This window comes from Arthroderma uncinatum (assembly GCF_011692745.1).
Source record: "Arthroderma uncinatum strain CBS 119779 chromosome Unknown scaffold4, whole genome shotgun sequence".
Taxonomy (NCBI): domain Eukaryota; kingdom Fungi; phylum Ascomycota; class Eurotiomycetes; order Onygenales; family Arthrodermataceae; genus Arthroderma; species Arthroderma uncinatum.
In genome coordinates this window covers 1,076,659-1,093,800 of record NW_022983866.1, presented here as the reverse complement: position 1 = coordinate 1,093,800, position 17,142 = coordinate 1,076,659, and the positions used below count along the sequence as shown (strand labels likewise).

At 47.8% G+C, this 17,142-nt stretch overlaps 5 protein-coding genes and 1 non-coding gene across 6 annotated transcripts; 4 read left to right on the top strand and 2 right to left on the bottom strand.

Annotated features, from left to right (window-relative positions):
* Positions 1-187: 187 nt before the first annotated feature.
* Positions 188-6,671, bottom strand: GIQ15_05680 (uncharacterized protein; the record flags this gene model as incomplete). Its single annotated transcript, XM_033553097.1, has 9 exons — positions 188-248; positions 362-648; positions 889-1,095; positions 1,150-1,653; positions 1,711-1,811; positions 1,863-2,669; positions 2,922-5,959; positions 6,014-6,158; positions 6,206-6,671. The coding sequence occupies 9 exons, from the start codon at positions 6,669-6,671 to the stop codon at positions 188-190; spliced, it is 5,616 nt and encodes a 1,871-aa protein (XP_033404241.1).
* Positions 6,672-7,928: 1,257 nt separating this feature from the next.
* On the bottom strand, positions 7,929-8,917 carry GIQ15_05679 (uncharacterized protein; the record flags this gene model as incomplete). The annotated part of the gene is made up of 2 exons (XM_033553096.1): positions 7,929-8,788; positions 8,866-8,917. 2 exons carry the CDS (start codon positions 8,915-8,917, stop codon positions 7,929-7,931), a joined length of 912 nt encoding a protein of 303 aa, XP_033404240.1.
* Positions 8,918-9,166: 249 nt separating this feature from the next.
* On the top strand, positions 9,167-10,277 carry GIQ15_05678 (prohibitin-2; the record flags this gene model as incomplete). The annotated part of the gene is made up of 4 exons (XM_033553095.1): positions 9,167-9,332; positions 9,400-9,468; positions 9,527-9,882; positions 9,954-10,277. 4 exons carry the CDS (start codon positions 9,167-9,169, stop codon positions 10,275-10,277), a joined length of 915 nt encoding a protein of 304 aa, XP_033404239.1.
* A 1,371-nt stretch (positions 10,278-11,648) lies between these two features.
* GIQ15_05677 (uncharacterized protein) lies at positions 11,649-12,926 on the top strand (the record flags this gene model as incomplete). The annotated part of the gene is made up of 1 exon (XM_033553094.1): positions 11,649-12,926. One exon carries the CDS (start codon positions 11,649-11,651, stop codon positions 12,924-12,926), a length of 1,278 nt encoding a protein of 425 aa, XP_033404238.1.
* Positions 12,927-13,042: 116 nt separating this feature from the next.
* Positions 13,043-13,132, top strand: GIQ15_t0033. The gene has a single exon. It is a non-coding gene; the product is annotated as a tRNA-Lys (tRNA).
* A 298-nt stretch (positions 13,133-13,430) lies between these two features.
* On the top strand, positions 13,431-16,734 carry GIQ15_05676 (cell division control protein 54; the record flags this gene model as incomplete). Its single annotated transcript, XM_033553093.1, has 5 exons — positions 13,431-13,761; positions 13,814-14,680; positions 14,764-14,835; positions 14,894-16,086; positions 16,153-16,734. 5 exons carry the CDS (start codon positions 13,431-13,433, stop codon positions 16,732-16,734), a joined length of 3,045 nt encoding a protein of 1,014 aa, XP_033404237.1.
* Positions 16,735-17,142: the final 408 nt, after the last annotated feature.

Genomic DNA, 17,142 nt, shown 5'->3' with positions numbered 1-17,142 from the left:
TAGCAGTCTGCATTTGATCCCTCCAACGGAAAACCTCGCCAATCAACTTCGTCAGTGTCAAGAATCTCGCCCTTCTGAACTATCACAAATAGATCGCCTCTCTTTGCGAGATACTGTCGCCGTCGTTGCTCAAAAATATTCACTTCAACAGTTCTCAGAGCCAAAATGTGGTAAATGTGAACGTGTTTTAGTTGACCGTAACGTCTTGAGCGTCCAATTGCTTGCGCCATTCCGGAGTTATAATCGTACTGTGATCCAGAAATCAGTGGGCCAAAGAAAATGATGTGATTGGCATTTTGTAAGTTCCTATAATAGGGTTAGGCATAGGCTATACGTTCGGGGGGTATAGAACAAGACTTACAGCCCTGATGCGGTTACATCTCCAAGGTTCAGTATCAGAACCTTACTCTTCATGACGTCTTTTCCATTCTGAAATTCGGATATCTTACTAGCTGGCGTCCGATCTCCTGGCTGGACAACGGTGTGAAGTATGTTGGCTAATTGTAGCGCATGAGCCGCGGCGTCCATCAATTCAGGGAACTGTATGAAGAGAAGGGCCTGGTCATCACTTGGGATTCTCTTGGTGTCTTGAAGTAGGTTGATAACTTCCGCAAGTTTTGAGCCGCCATAGTTGGCGAGTTTATCGTCCTGTACATTGGATTCAGAGTGACAGAGATCAGTCCATTTGATGATACGATACCCATGAACAGCTCCGCTGCAACCGGATAGTAAACACCTTTCGTGGAGCTTGCAACGTTCTAGGCATGATTTGCACACACTGTGACCGCACTCCCCTAGAATAGATAACTGTCGAGGGTCACCCCTTTGTATGCCACAGCTATGGCAGATGAAAATGGCGCCATCTGGAGGGTTTTGGAAGCATCGTACTGCATGGTATAACCTCAGGGCGCGTGCATGCGATACTGTTTCATAAACAAGCCGGCGTAAACTGTCGGTACAGTAGTTCAGATCACTGATTAGTTCCGTTTGTGTTTTGGGGAATTCGGGTCTAGGATCATCGGGGTTCTTCTTCTTCTCCTTAAAGTCAGCACCGATACTAAATTCAGGATTAGGGGGTATGAATTTGCTCACCTCCTGTACTGTCTGATAAAAGATACTACCATCAGCTGGCTTCGATCTATTTCTTACCCCGCGGAGGAGATTTTTAATGCCAATAGTAACCAGTAGATCTCCAAACCTGTCCTCCTCTATGCTTTCCAAGAGCCTATCGAAATGAGTCGTTCCTTCATCTAGCTGCCCACGTAGCCACAGCCCTCTGCTCAGCCTGGATCCAATATCAGCCCCAAGACCTATAAGCTGCTTGTGTCGTATAACCACAAGAGGGTTATCGTCCTCGAACGACTTATTTGGATTCTCCCGAGACGTAGTAGTAGGAGAATGTGTAACATCAGCGAGAGTAAACAAAGAGCAGCGCTTGGATAGTGCTTCTTCTGGACCGCTGCTATTTCCAATGATTTCATCTAGACGGGCGATTTCATCGGAGTCATATATTCCTCGACCATGCTTCCTCAACCTCAAATTTTGAGACATAAGTTGCATGAAAAGCTCAAGATAGACTGCTCGTTCGGCAGCGGATAGAGCTACTCCAATAACGTGCTCGGTCCATGGAATATCATCTATATCGGGCATATTCTATACCGGTTAGTGCTTTTATTTAACCACTAGCTAGTTAGGCGCGGTGAGGCTTACTTTTCTCATGAACTGGTCCAAGAACCCTTGGGCTACCTCATGTCGTCTTTGGTGCCATACAGCACTTCGACGAGTTACTAGAGGCTGAAATTGTTCAACCTCTATTCAAGTTAGCAATAGTAATGACACAGAGAACAACGGGTCTGGCATACCCGTCTTTTCACGCTGAATTGTTTTCAGTCTCTCGTTATCCACTTTCCTGCCATCGTCCTCATCAATACCTAAGTTGATTCCGAGGAACGGAGAGAACGACTTGACATCTCCAAAATTGTTTAGTGGAGGTGTTCCTGATAGTATCCATTTCTTTCGAGAAGAGATTGCAAGAGCCGCAGCATAGTTTCTATCCTTTGAATAGGTAAATTCATCGATTATAACTCGGCTGAACTCAAACATGTGCAGTAATGGTGAACGGACACTTTTCCAGTCCTCTCCCGAATCCTGAAGGTTGAATATATCAATTTGATCGGCTCCTCCGTCCTTACGTGCGCCATTAGAACCCTTCTTTTGTTTCTTTAGGTCACGAGTTTCGCTAACACCCTCCGTGGAGGAAGCGATTGCTGGCTCTGTTCTTTTTCTTTTACCCAGTCCATCGGTAAACCCCACTGCATGCTCTCCATCTGTAGTCTGAACTGGTGTATCCTTTTCATGCTCATCCCCTGCGGCTAGTTGTCGAATCTTCAAGAGATGCTCTTGGAACTTTTGCCCTTTCAACCTCCTCGATGGTTTATATTTCGAAAGCCCATTTCCCCGTCGAAGCTCCTCCCTTCTATCATGCACATGATCCAGGACTTTCGAGGCACCAGAATTGACCAGCCGGTCGACTTGATCTGATAAAGCGCTAAGGACGTCCTGAAGCCATTCCACAAAAATACGACCCTCCCCCTTGGGCAGCTCAGGGGCGGCCACGAAATTTTCCATCATAGTATAGTAAGCTGCTCCTTTGAGTAACGATGTAGATGCTAATATAATATCAGCTGACTCGAAGTCATATATGGTAGTTGAACCATATGAGGAGGCCGTTTTAATTTCCAAAACGTTGTATGTATTTCCCAAGAATTTATGTATCTCTCGCTTCCATTGGTCAAAGAGATGACTTGGGATCAATATCAAAGTTGCTTTAATAGGAATTCTTCCTTTTACAAACCTTGGAACAGTTGTACAATCCTTCTTGAATTGTACATCAATCAGCCCAAGAGATACTGCTGTCTTACCATATCCAACTTCATCCCCTAGGATACCTCCAAGCACCGTTTTCTTAATCGAAGCCTTCCCCTCTGCCCGCCAGTTGATGGTGGGTAAGAGGGCCTCGACGACTTCCTGCTCTTCGAACGGAGGGGCTTTATCGCTTTCTTGATTGCACATCCACTGGAGAGAACGCAGCTGCTCTGGTCGTAGGTGATAATGCCTGAAGCCTGGAGGTTGAGAGTACGCGGTGTCCAATTTATTGTTTCTTTCCAGAAGCTTTGGCAATGGCCGTTGGATGAACCCTGTTGTGTCTATACATAGACGCCATTGTAACAAAATATTATCCTTGCTCGCCAAATTTCCAGCAGCTCGATGAAGAAGACTCATGACGTTTAGACAAATTCGAAGGTGAAAATCAAAATGCTCGTCAAGAACTGAAAATCCCAAAAAAGGCGCAGGTCGATTCTTTATGCTTCTCTCATAAGCGGCTGCGTCTTCAGGGTTTTCGTAGGCGTATACACGGTCTCTATCATCTAGTGCCCAAGCCAAACGAGGTTTCTGAGGAGCACATGTTGAACACCCGAGAATAAAGCCAGTTTTAGATGTTTCAATGTCCATCCAGTTTTCAAATTGAGTGATACCAGTTGCCTTCTGCAGTAGCCATGCAAATTTTTGGAGCATAACGGTGGATTCTAACAGGTTCTCCTGTTCCCATACTCCTGGTACCATTTCCAGCTCAGAACAGCCAGCTGGGATTGAACAATGAAGCATAGTAGCGTACGAATTATCACAAGTGAGGCTACACAATGCCGGAACCGCCTCAGGGTTTGGTATTCCGTATCTCGGGGGTCCTAATTGCCGGTAGATGTTCAGTGAAACGATATGAGATTTCCGCCATTTCCGGTACCAACACTGAACACTATCTTGTTCCTTATCAAGGTACCAAGGGTTCCAATTTGGGCGAATCTCAGCTATTGTGTCTCGCGATTGTCCAAAATCGAGTCTTCCATGCTCAACTGCAAATACCCAAGAATCTAGCTGATGAGGGCCAATTTCGGTTGGGTCCAGAAATAAATAAATGGGGGCACCTGCAGAAAATAACCGTTTGCGCAAACTTCCACTGGCAGAACCACAATCTGGAAGCAGCTCATAGTCTCCACGGATATCAGCCTCCAAGTTCTCGATATCCTCGTCTTTCGCATCTATACGAAGAACAGACCACGTTTTTAGATTTCGAAATTTTGGGTGCTGGAGGCCAGATCTGGCGGGAAGGGAGTCAACCAATGGACCACAGCCTGTTACACTCATATCAAACTCTGAGCTCACTGGGGATCCCACAAGCCACGTTCCGTCCAGTATGTTATCGCTAGTAGGCGACATTTTGGCAATAGGATGAGAAAGGATCTGGCGGAGTGGGGAGCTGCTCGGCTCCTTTTTACTCGGAGTAGCATACAGCGACCATTGGAGACCAATTGAAGTACAACTCAGCTTTAGCAAAGAGTTGGCACCTTCATAGGTAATTGTCCATCCACATTGTCTAGTTATGCCCCGAAATTTGAGAACTTCTCCAAAAGTAAGCTTAACTGCTTCTAAGAAGGCGTCCCAAGCGCTTACAACATCTGGCGATTCAGTAGACTCTCGAAATTGATCAAACATGTCAGCAGCTATACCGCTAACTTGGAGACGCATGGGTAGCTTCGTTTTGATCTGGGTTTGGAAATCTATTGGAGATAGTCGCTGCTTTAAGTCGTCAGCGTCTACACGTTTGTATAAATGTGTAGGGTTCTTGCCACACTTCGAGCAAGCTGTATGGTTACAAAGTGTGCAGACCAGAATTTTCTCAGTTCTTGTCCCTATTTGACCGTCACAGTAACACAACCGGGAAGTACGGAGTGCTAGTTGGTATATCTCTGTAGTTGAAAGAGTATTTTCGACTATCACGTTCGTCTCCATTGGTGTCATTTGGTCGTTTTGTGTGACAGTAACTGGAGGTATCACTTCCTCTGAAGCCTCGAGTTCGAACAGAGCAGAGTAGCGTGGTAGTGCCTGGTATCCAAGAATCAAAGCACTTGCAATCACTGCCCCAACTACTGTTGAAGTCATCGCGTTTCCTGCCAGATCGTGTAAGTCGCGCTGGCTGTCGTTGCTGATAAGGAGCCTATCGATAGGAATCCCTTGCAAGGCCAGAGCTTCAATGCCTAGTAGAGGGCCCCCTCGGGAAGTAATGAAATGCTGTCCTCGGGGTGTAAGGCAGCCTGCAATCCCTGACGCTCTTTGGTCCAATTCTCTATCCAAACCTTGAGAGAGGTCGATGACGCGCGATTTAAACCCGATGTCATACCCACGCGCCATAGTTCTCAGGTAATTAACATCTAGGGTATCCCAGACACGTTCTGTTTGCGTTCTGCTCCATCCATGCCAATAAAAATCAGGCATCTGGCAGGTGCCGTTGTCCTGCCATTTAGTCAAAGGCCGCTTATCCCCAAGTCCCTCTCGCATTCGATATCCAAGATGCCTGGCTTTATATCTTGTCCAGTCAACGGCTTGACGGTCCTTGGTCGAATTGATTGATATGTCACTAACTGCGTCCTGGAGGCGAGTATCATCGTTGCTTAAAAGAAATTGCGTGACTGGAGAGCTTGCCGGTCGCTCTAATTTCTTCATCATCTGGGCGAATGACGATAGCTTTTTGGTCTTCATCTCGCCCACAGGTTCCGTAATCAGCTTTCTTTGATCAACACAAATCATGTAGCCTCTCTCCCGTGTCTGTGGAAGATAGTAGTTCTTAGAGTCTAGCTTCATGTGATAGCCATTGTAGTCGGCTTCCTGCATTATGATCTTGATTTTCTCCCAAGGAGCAGAGCACACGTTTTCCAAAACGACCAAGGGAGGCCGACATCGTTGGATATACCGTAGAACCCCATAAAACGTATGCCCCGATTCTCCCATTTCCTCAAGGGTCTTGCGGTAGAAATTTAAGGCTGAGAAATCAACACAAGAGAAGCCGACCACCAGCAAGTCGGGATTTGTAGGCACTTTTCTCACTGATCCGAACGCGGTGGTTCTATTCGAGATGTCAGTAGGTGGTATTATAGTATAGTGGTAGAGTGGTTCGTACGCTTCCTCTGCAACAAGCTCATTGACATCTCTGAAAATGATGTCTGGGGCAAAATTTCTTTGTATATAAGACTGCTTGAATGCATCTATTTCTGCGCTAAATAGATGATGCAAGCGAAATGTTCTGCCAACGAGCCGCCGTAAACCTTTGTAGAATTAGCCACAGCACGCCAATTAGAAAAGTTGAACATACTATCCTGTATCATTTCCAAAGCAAGTAGAGGAGATTCGGTGCCAGAACACATCGTGGCAACGCGTAGTTTCCGAGGGCCAATATGGTCCAGGAAAGAACCAAGGCCATTTTGCAAGGCTCGGGATGTAAGATCCTCGAAAATGTCCTCGATCTTACTGATGGGAGGGAGTGATCTATCGAGGCCAGGCTTAGGCCGTTCACCGGGCAAAGTCGTGTACTTTCCTCTCAGGATCTCAGGGGGCAATGAGGTTAACATAGACCGAATTTCCTCGGTTATCGCTTCGCGTACCGCAGGGGGATTCTCCACTTCAATATATTCATCAGGAACCTCCATTGGCACGTCGACACACGAATCAACATCCGTATCACGCGTGTCGGTAGACAGGGTGCTGCTGTCTGCCACGGACGACATCGCATTCGAGACTACCGTCTCGCTAGGGGAAGGGCTATCTTGAACGCAATCCATCTTCAATTTGAGTAGTTGAATTTCGTAAAATGATCGTGAGGACAAAAAATCGCGTAATGTAAGGGGAGATTTGGCTATCCAGAGGCTCAGAGCCTCGGGCCACGTAGAAGATCAAATTGACGCGTCAAAATGAGCGAGGACTACGCGAAAAGCTGAAAGGAATGTAGAACAATGCAAGATGAGATCTGAGGGAAAAACTGAGGGGTTGCTGTTAAGGGGATAGTTAGTCACATATTTTGTATTGAAAGTGCCAGTTTGATGGAGTTTCACGACACCACGCACTAGATCATCCTGGTATTAAGCTGGAAATCCCCATTGGGGTCCATGGAAATGTGCTAATAGGTTCAAAAATATCCATCAAGCCATGTCTGAGAATCTAAAAAAATATTCTCAGAGCATAACTGATACCCATATTAGACAATATAGGGGAGTACTGCAGCCTGGAGTGATGTGCCCATTTCAGGCCCTCCATTTAGACCGAGCCTCTTTGGGTATTGAATCCCTCATCTTGAATAGCACTGAAGATTCAGTGTATCTATGCAGACCCTATAAGGCTACATTATAGCTCAATTGCCCTAAGGCCAGCTCATTTTCCAGCACAAGTATGCGAGGGACCGATATTTGAAGCATTACTTTAGCCCGCCAGATGTTTCTTCTCATTCCGCTAATTAATCAAATCGTAAGAATAGAGGGCGAGCGGGTAAAATTAAACCAGTAAGAGGATATAAACAATGCATATCGTAGAGAAATATTTGTGTCTATTGATATGTTCAGGAAAAGGAGAGGATATGTAAGATTATTGTTGGTGTGAGGTTGCAAGATTCAAGGAACAAAATTTGGTGGACGTTAAAACCAGCAGTCACGTGGATGTTACTACTTCCACAAAATGAGAGGATAGAACAATGATAATTAGGGTGACGAGACAGGTGAGAGGTGTTTATGTTAAACCTATTAAAGAAAATGCATTTAGTTTCCCAAGGAAGATATGAGTTAAGGCATGGCGGAGATACATTTGTGGTTGTTGACTAGGAACATATAGGTGCACAAAATTCATCTAGGTGGCATTATGGATATCTATCAACCTCGATAATCGCTCCAAACACCATTATGACAACACCAAAACAGAAAGCCCCCCATTTTGACCCTTGCGCCAGAGAAATTGAACCGTAGATGGACTAGTTATACATGGATAACAAGTAAAAAGCAGCCTACTAACCGTTGCAAGCCGTCCGATGTTTTTCCTAACCAAATTGCAAATCATCTCATACCGCCCTGGAGGAGCTGTTGTCTCAAAACCATGATTTGGTTTCTTTCTGTTGGCGGTAGTGCGTCTATCGCCGCCTGTGGCATGCTCAGGACTTGTTGTAATAATTCCTCTTGACCAGGAACCTGGGCTGCTGGTGGCGGTGCTTGTTGTTGCGGCGGCGCCTGTGGTGGAGGCGCGAAGGGAGTGCCGTGGATAGGAGGAGTTGCTACCTGACCTGGTGCTGGCGGGAATTGCTGATATTTCTGCTGCATCGAGGGAGGTGCTTGTTGAGCTGCCTGGGCCTGTGATGCTTGATCTACCACTGAACCCAGCGTGCTGTAGTCAACAAGGTTCATGAGAAGAAGTGCCTGGAATATAGCATACGCCAGCTGCGGTGCTTGTCTCAGTAATTCTGTGGCACGAGCGGGGTCGGCCATGACCAGTGATTTCATCTGAGAGAGAACGTCGAGGAGTTGAGGGGCTGGCAGAGAGGACAGAGTCTGTGATATAGCGTTCGGGCATGTCAGATTTGGAGGCAGGTCGGCACCAGGAGGCAGAGCTGGTAGCAGAGGGGCCTGCGAGCTCTGTCCATCTTGTCCAGGCCCACCTGGCATGCCTGGCTGTGCCTGCTGGGAATAATCTGGGGGTACGGAATCTTTCTCGTTGTTGTGAGGCCAATCGACTCGAATCTTGCGTCCCATAACCTCATAATCGTTTAAATTACGTATGGCGGACGCGGCTGCATCTGCATCTGCGAAATCTGCAAATCCATAACCCTTTGGTTTTCCGGTCTCGGGGTTGATCATGAGCCTGAATTTCGTTACTGTCCCTGCAGAACTCAGTATGTCTTTCACTTGCTCCTCTGTTAGATCTAGAGTAATTCGTAGCAACTGTCAGTATCAAAGGTTCGAAAAATGTTCGAATCGCCGTGGTGTTGGCAGGACTTACTGTAGGGAATATTTCCAAGGAACACGCTCTTTCCCGACCTTTCTGGCGCCATTTTCTTGCCGTTCTGCAGTGCGCCGCCCAGACAGGCTGCTTAAAACAAGAGTCGCTGGTATCGAGGCTCCTTTGTGAAGAGATGTTGGTTGTTCGATGAAGTTCATCCAGCTCTCGAACTGCCCAAGCTTCGATGTGCCCGATCCGGACTAGTGCCGCAACCTCCAAACTTCTTTAATTCTCCAGACCTTCGAAGCAATTAGCAAAGACGGATTGAAAAACAGCCAAAGACCTTCACCACATAATAACCATGACAGACCCTCGCGAGACCTGGCAAAAGCTGCAAAATGCCATCCAGCAAAAGGGACGCGGAGGATTCGGCGGCTTCCCTGCCGGAGGAAAGGCTTTTGGCGGTGCTGGACTGCTGATTGCGCTGGGCGTGGGAGGTTACGTCCTTTCGAATTCTCTCTTCAACGGTATGCTCTCCTGGATCGGTCACTTCTTGTCTAGATCAGTCTAACTGGGATTGTTTGTGTCGTATAGTTGACGGTGGTCACCGAGCGATCAAGTACACAAGGATAGGTGGTGTGAAGAAAGAGATATACAACGAAGGTACAGGCATATCCTCTCCGAATTAAATTTCTTCCAGTGCTAATATCTTCCATTAAAGGAACACATTTCCAAATTCCATGGTTTGAGACGCCTATAATTTACGATGTCCGAGCGAAGCCACGCAATGTCGCTTCCCTTACCGGTACCAAGGACTTGCAGATGGTCAACATAACCTGCCGTGTACTGTCACGACCGCGCGTTGAGGCCCTCCCACAGATCTACCGTACCCTCGGAACGGATTTCGATGAGAGAGTCCTACCGTCCATCGTCAACGAGGTTTTGAAAAGTGTCGTTGCCCAATTCAATGCCAGTCAGCTTATCACCCAGCGAGAGAGCGTTGCTCGTCTTGTACGGGATAACCTAGCCAGACGCGCTGCGCGCTTCAACATAATGCTTGACGATGTCTCTCTAACGGTATGGTTTACCTAGCTGATGTCTTTTGATCCGTGCCGTTTAATATTCTAACCATGCTTTACCTCTAACAGCACCTTGCGTTCTCCCCCGAATTCACTGCTGCCGTCGAAGCCAAACAGGTTGCCCAGCAAGAAGCCCAGCGAGCCGCTTTCATTGTTGACAAGGCCCGTCAAGAGAAACAAGCCACTGTCGTCAGAGCCCAGGGTGAGGCCCGCTCTGCCCAACTTATTGGTGATGCTATCAAGAAGAGCAAAAGTTACGTTGAGCTACGGAAGATCGATAACGCCAGACAGATTGCCCATATTCTGCAGGAAGCTGGTGGAAAGAACAAGATGTACCTTGATTCCGAAGGATTGGGCTTGAATGTCAACTCGGGCGGAGAAGGATCTGATTAGTTCTTGAGCGTGATCCCCCGGTTTCTTATATACCTGGCCAGGAGCGTGGTCCAGACATGACAGGAGAGACGGGTTCCATTTTAAGCTTGTGTATAACTACTTGTACCACTTTATTCTACTCTACCATATGTTCGAAATCTCATAAGTCTCCTTTAATTGTAAGCACAAATGGTCTTTGTCTATCTTATCCCGTTAACGAGTGCGATACGTCCCTAGTTGACTACCATGCTCGCTAGACGCGTCTCTTCAGCATATACATGGTATCTTCCCAGCATGTCCGTTCATGTCAAGCTGTTACCCTCGCATCTGTCTCTGATGTGCAAATGCAAAGTACCAAAGTACGCAAAACGACGGCCTTGATGGCACACAACTTACAAGCCAGAACGGCTTGCAAAGTCGTAAACGGTGATGCACCCAAGAAATTGATGCTGCAACAACATTCACAGACATGGTGAGCTAATGCCGGTTCTCCAGAACATTTGTAACAGCGGCTTGGGCTGCAGAGTCCTCGATGGAGACCTACACCTAGAGGTTAGCTAACTGTAACAAGAAAATTTATACTCCGTATAATGTTGCCATCTATCTTGATGTAGATGTTATTAGGCCCTGATATAGTGCCCCAGCTGGCTTCCCATCCATCACCCTATCTCAGGACCACCAGTCCAAGTCTGGCTGCCAATCGGTCTTCACGAAGAAAACGATCTCATCAAGGAGCCCTCCATTAACTTTCAAGTTCCTTTATATATAGATTAATGTCTGTACGGAGTAAGCCGGGGACTATTATCAGAACCGACGTTCCGTACGTCCAGGTACTGACTCATCTAAGATCTCCAATATATATTTCTTCCTTAGAAACAAGAGCTGTAACCCTGCCACCACGTTAGGTTATTCAAATGCACGCTAAATTGGCGGTCCTAGATATCAATAAAGCTTTAGTTAGTAGTTAGAAGATAGATAATGTAGTATAGTAAATATGGGGTAAATATAGATACAATAGATTGACCCCACGGAGAGATACTAACAGCCTTTGGGCCCTATATCGTACTTGAAGGTGATACCCTTTTCTACAAGGGCTGGAAATATGGGCGTAGGTTTGGTAAAATCATCTATAGGTGCAGCACCTTCATTCTTTTACTCTCAGCCATCGTAGTTGTCCTGGTTATCTAATGTCTTGTCTAAATATTATGAATAATAATAAAGACTTAATTAAATCAACGAAGTAGAGAGGTAAGGGTGGATGTTCATTGAGTGGTGATGTTCTCTAACTCTAGTTAAGTGGTGAAATAATTTACTAAATGTTCGAAGTTTGATTTCAAAATCCGAAAAATCTACACAACTCGTCACAATCCAACTTTTTACGAAGCTTCAAAGATGGAAGACCCAAATACTGCTGGCATTGGCTCTATTGATGTCGACCTTGATAACCAAGAGATACTACTAGCAGCGTCGCAGCATGACGTCCCGAAGCTGCGCGAGCTGATCCGTTCTAACCAGAAAGAAGAGAACCCCGCCAATGTGAAAGATCCGGAGACTGGGTATAGCCCTCTACACGCGGCTATTGCAGCATGTGAGCCTGAAACGGACAATGTTACAAATGGTGATACTACTGAGCCTGCGACACATGAGCAAGAGAGCAGTCCTGAAACCGTGGATGGAGGGGTAAAGACGGTTAAATTTTTACTGCAAGAAGGAGCTATATGGAACGATTTAGATGCAAATGACGATACTCCTGGGTGTTTGGCGCGACGATTGGGGCTACAGGAGCTGTATCAGTTGATGGTTGATGCCGGCGTGCGTGCTGAGTTGCTCTTGAACCGACTTGAGGGGTATGAGCAATTGGAGGACGAAGAAGATGAGGGTGAAGAGAATGTGGTCAACACTACTACGGAGGAAGAAGCCACTGAAACAGAGAAAACAGAAGTAGAAGCAACGACATGGTGCCCGGAGACCACTACCGGCGAAACAGAAGAACACAATGTTCAAGATCCAAGTGTTAGCAACGATAATTACTTGAGCTCTGGCCTGACGTTCCAGGAGAGCCGACTGCTTGACGCAGACAAGAACGGAGTGATGATGGCGTGGGAAACCGATATAATGGAGAAATCAGCCAAGGGACTCCTCCCTAAGCCTGGTCTGAAAGTGCTGAATATCGGTCATGGCATGGGTATCGTGGACGGCGTCATCCAAAGTCTAGAACCCAGCGCCCACCATATCATCGAGGCGCACCCGGCAGTTATCGCAGACATGAAAAGCAAGGGATGGCATGAAAAGACAGGGGTCACGATACACGAAGGTAAATGGCAGGATATCCTACCGAAGTTGGCCGCAGACGGGGTGATGTTTGATGCCATCTACTACGACACATTCGCCGAGTCCTACGCGGACTTCCGTGACTTCGCCTCCGAGCATGTTATCGCGCTTCTCGAGCCCGAGGGACGATGGAGTTTCTTTAATGGTATGGGGGCCGATAGACAGATCAGCTATGATGTGTATCAGAAGGTGGTTGAGATGGATATGCTGGAGGCCGGGTTTGATGTTGACTGGACGGAGATAGCTGTACCTTCGTTGGACAGCGAGTGGGACGGTGTCAGAAGGAAGTACTGGGTTGTCGATAACTACAGACTGCCGATGTGTACATACTTGGATTAGATACATCAATTTAACAATGTAACAATTTCTCACATCTATATTCAATCTAACATAGCTGTGCGCTGTGTCCTTGAGGAGGCTATAACTATTCTCGAGTCCCCATCATACATCAACAAGCCTGGCTAGCTCAATCGGTAGAGCGTGTGACTCTTACTACTAGCAAGTTGGTCATCACAAGGCTGCGGGTTCGAGCCCCGCGTTGGGCTTTCTTTTTTGCTCTTTTATTTTATGTCTTTTACCCTCGCTTTTTGTCTATTTTTTCATCTTTTTTATCTTTTTTTATCGTTTATCGCTTGTGTGTTTCGCGTGGTTTCAAGGACTCTTATTGGCTAGTTATGATTATGTAATGAAACCACTTAACGCGCTGTCGCGTCCCAAAAAGGCGCGAGTTTCTACACGCATCAAACGATCTTTTGCCAGCGAACTTCAGCTTTGACAACCACAACAACAGCATTCAACGACTGGAATGACAACGCCCTGAACGCATTTTTGTTTTAGTTAAATATGTTGTCGCCGTCGTCTTCTCGCCGTCGCGGACGCCCTGCAAGGGGTTCTGCTAATTCTACTCCGTCGAGAGCAGGCACGCAGCCCCAGGTCGTTATCAACAGCCCCGCCCCGTCTCGTCTGCCCCAGAACGCTGCGCAAACTACGCCTCGCACAAGGAGGACAGGAGGAGACAATGCAGTCCCTTCGTCTTCGCCGATGTTCTTCCAGTCATCACCAATGGATGGTGCGCGGGGTGCGGCGAACGGACCAGATCGAAGTTCTCCCATGCCATCTTCACCATTGGGGGACCGTGAAACTACTCCGCGACCTACCCGTCCACCAGTTGAAGGTATGGGATGTAATTGGACCTATATATCTGCACATACTCACTGATTTTATAGACTCTTCCCCGATCAGATATATGCCAAGTTCTAGCCCCGGTCGTGCTAATACCAGCCAACGTCGTCAAAATGATATTCCAACGAGTAGCAGTGGCCTATTCCTTCGTTCACCTAATCCCAATGATATCGGCACTAGGAGAGGTGATATTCATTCGGACGCCTTCTCTACCACAGGTTCCAGACGCAGGACCCTCTTTGTCGATGAAAGTGGCATGCCAGTGCGCAATGGCGAACCACAGTCGGATGCGACATTCTCTAACCTCAACCCTGATACATCCGAAGCAGAAGCCCTGGGGGGCAATTCCACACGAATAATATGGGGTACCAACATCTCGATCCAGGATGCCATGGCCTCGTTTAAAAACTTCCTATATAACTTTTCCCGGAAACATCGTATGGCGTGTGACGGTATGTCCGAAGCAGAGATTCACGCCATGGGGCCTACTGCCGAAGAGAAAGAATATATTAAAATGCTGAATGATATGCGACAGCTCGGTGTTACTGGGTTGAACCTTGATATTCGAAATTTGAAGGCATTCCCACCTACCATTAAGCTTTGGCATCAGGTCCAGGCGTATCCGCAAGAAATAATCCCAATCATGGATCAGTGTGCCAAAGATGTAATGATTGGTCTAGCGGAGAAGGAGGTAGATGCAGCCAGACAGAATAACCAACGCAGACCGGGCCGAGCTACAAGAGACGCAAGCTCAGTTCCTGCATTCCCCACTTCCGAGGCTGGAGGAGACGGCGATGCCCCTGCGCAACAGGATATATCCAGTATTCTTGCGGACGTGGAAAGTAGGACATACAAGGTTCTTCCGTTTGGCATGGATAAGTCCGTGAACATGAGAGATCTGGATCCAGGAGGTACGTTGGTAACTCTTTAACTCCCCTTACCACGCCTCCCCTTACCACGCCTACATGAAATTATTGTCTAACTATTTTCCCAGATATGGACAAGCTTATAAGCGTAAAGGGACTTGTCATTCGGGCAACTCCCATCATTCCAGATATGAAAGAAGGTACGTATATACTTCTGTACAATTCCTTGAAGCTCTTCAAATTAACTTTATTTTACAGCATTCTTCCGATGTGATGTATGTTTCCACTGCGTGAAGGTTGATATTGACCGTGGAAAAATTGCCGAACCGACACGCTGTCCACGTCAACTCTGTGACTCCCAGAACTCTATGCAGCTAATTCACAACCGCTGTACATTTGCCGATAAGCAAATCATCCGCCTCCAAGAGACCCCGGATTCCATCCCAGAAGGACAGACACCTCATTCCGTATCGCTTTGTGGATATGATGAACTAGTCGACGTCTGCAGAGCCGGTGACAGGGTAGAAGTCACCGGTATCTTCCGAGCTAACCCTGTTCGAGTCAACCCACGACAACGAAGCACGAAAGCGCTGTTCAAAACATACGTCGATGTTTTGCATGTGCAGAAAATCGACAAGAAGAAACTGGGCATTGATGCGTCAACCGTTGAACAGGAACTTGCGGAGCAAGTCTCGGGGGAAGTTGATCAAGTGCGGAAAATATCGCTAGAGGAAGAAGAGAAGATCAAAGCGACGGCTAGCCGGCCAGATGTGTATGAACTGTTGGCTAGATCTCTAGCGCCTAGCATCTACGAGATGGAGGATGTTAAGAAGGGAATCCTACTCCAGCTTTTCGGTGGAACGAACAAGACGTTCGAAAAGGGTGGAAATCCAAGGTATCGAGGAGATATCAATGTTTTGCTTTGCGGAGACCCGTCGACGTCTAAATCGCAGCTCCTGAAGTATGTGCACAAGATCGCGCCACGAGGTATATATACTAGCGGCAAGGGTTCTTCTGCAGTCGGTCTGACGGCCTACGTGACGCGAGACCCCGAATCTAAGCAACTGGTGCTGGAGTCTGGTGCCCTTGTTCTTTCTGACGGAGGTGTTTGCTGCATCGATGAATTCGACAAGATGAACGACTCTACGCGGTCAGTGCTCCACGAGGTCATGGAACAGCAGACAGTCTCCATTGCAAAGGCTGGTATTATTACCACTCTGAATGCGAGGACCAGCATCCTCGCCTCTGCCAATCCGATTGGGAGTAAATATAACCCCAACCTATCTGTACCGCAGAATATCGATCTGCCTCCCACCCTCCTTTCACGATTTGATCTGGTGTACCTTGTGCTGGACCGTGTGGATGAGCAGAATGACCGTCGACTGGCGAAGCACATGGTAGGGATGTATCTGGAGGATGCGCCCGAGACTGGCTCTAGCGAAGAGATCCTGGTAAGTGACTTCCCCCTCAGCGTGAGCCATACGTGGTGAAATATGGTCTAACTCAGACTGTTGTAGCCAATTGAGTTCCTTACCAGCTACATTACCTACGCGAAGACGCGCCTGCAGCCTAAACTCACACCAGCGGCCGGCGCAGCACTTACAGAGGCATATGTTGCCATGCGCAAGTTAGGCGACGACATCCGCGCAGCCGAGCGCCGTATCACCGCTACCACCCGTCAGCTGGAGTCCATGATCCGTCTCTCTGAAGCTCACGCGCGCATGCGACTGTCTGAGGAAGTCACTGTCGAAGACGTCGAGGAGTCGGTCAGGCTGATCCGATCTGCCCTGAAACAGGCGGCCACCGATGCGCGCACCGGTCTCATCGACATGAGCCTACTGACCGAGGGCACAACTGCGCGAGAGCGACGAATGCGAGACGACATGAAGAAGGCCATCCTGGGGATCGTCGACGAGCTTGGAGGGCGGTCTACGGGTGCTCGCTGGGCCGACGTGCTGAGGAAGCTGAACGAGGGCAACGTCCCCGTCGAGGGAGCCGAGTTTACGGAGGCCGTCAAGTCGCTGGAGACGGAGGGACTGGTCAACGTCGTTGGCGAGGGCGCCAGGAGGAGCATCCGGCGCGTCCTGGGAGCCATCTAGATCGGTGTATCGAGCCTCACATGTAGTAACGCTATAATATAGAATGCTGGCTATAGTATAGAGTAACTGGCTTTAGAGTAATGCGTGACGTCAGAATAAACTCGGATAAACTATGGTCCGTGCCCGCCACTCTAATAACCTTGTACCCACGTGATTGCAGCTCCCTTCCCTATTGGTGGGAGTCACATGACGCGCCCAAACCGCAGCTTCTTTCCCGCGCGCGGTTTCAATTTCGCAGAACGCCGAGCTGCGTTTCTTCCGCTGGTGGCGAGGCCGTGGTGGGGATTTCTGCGAGGTCGAGGTTAGCTTGGTGCAAGTCGAGTCGCTGCAGGGATTGCCGGTGTAACTAAAGCGAAGACCTCGCAATTCGGATCTCTGTCTCCTCTTCCTCCTCACTCTGCATCACCG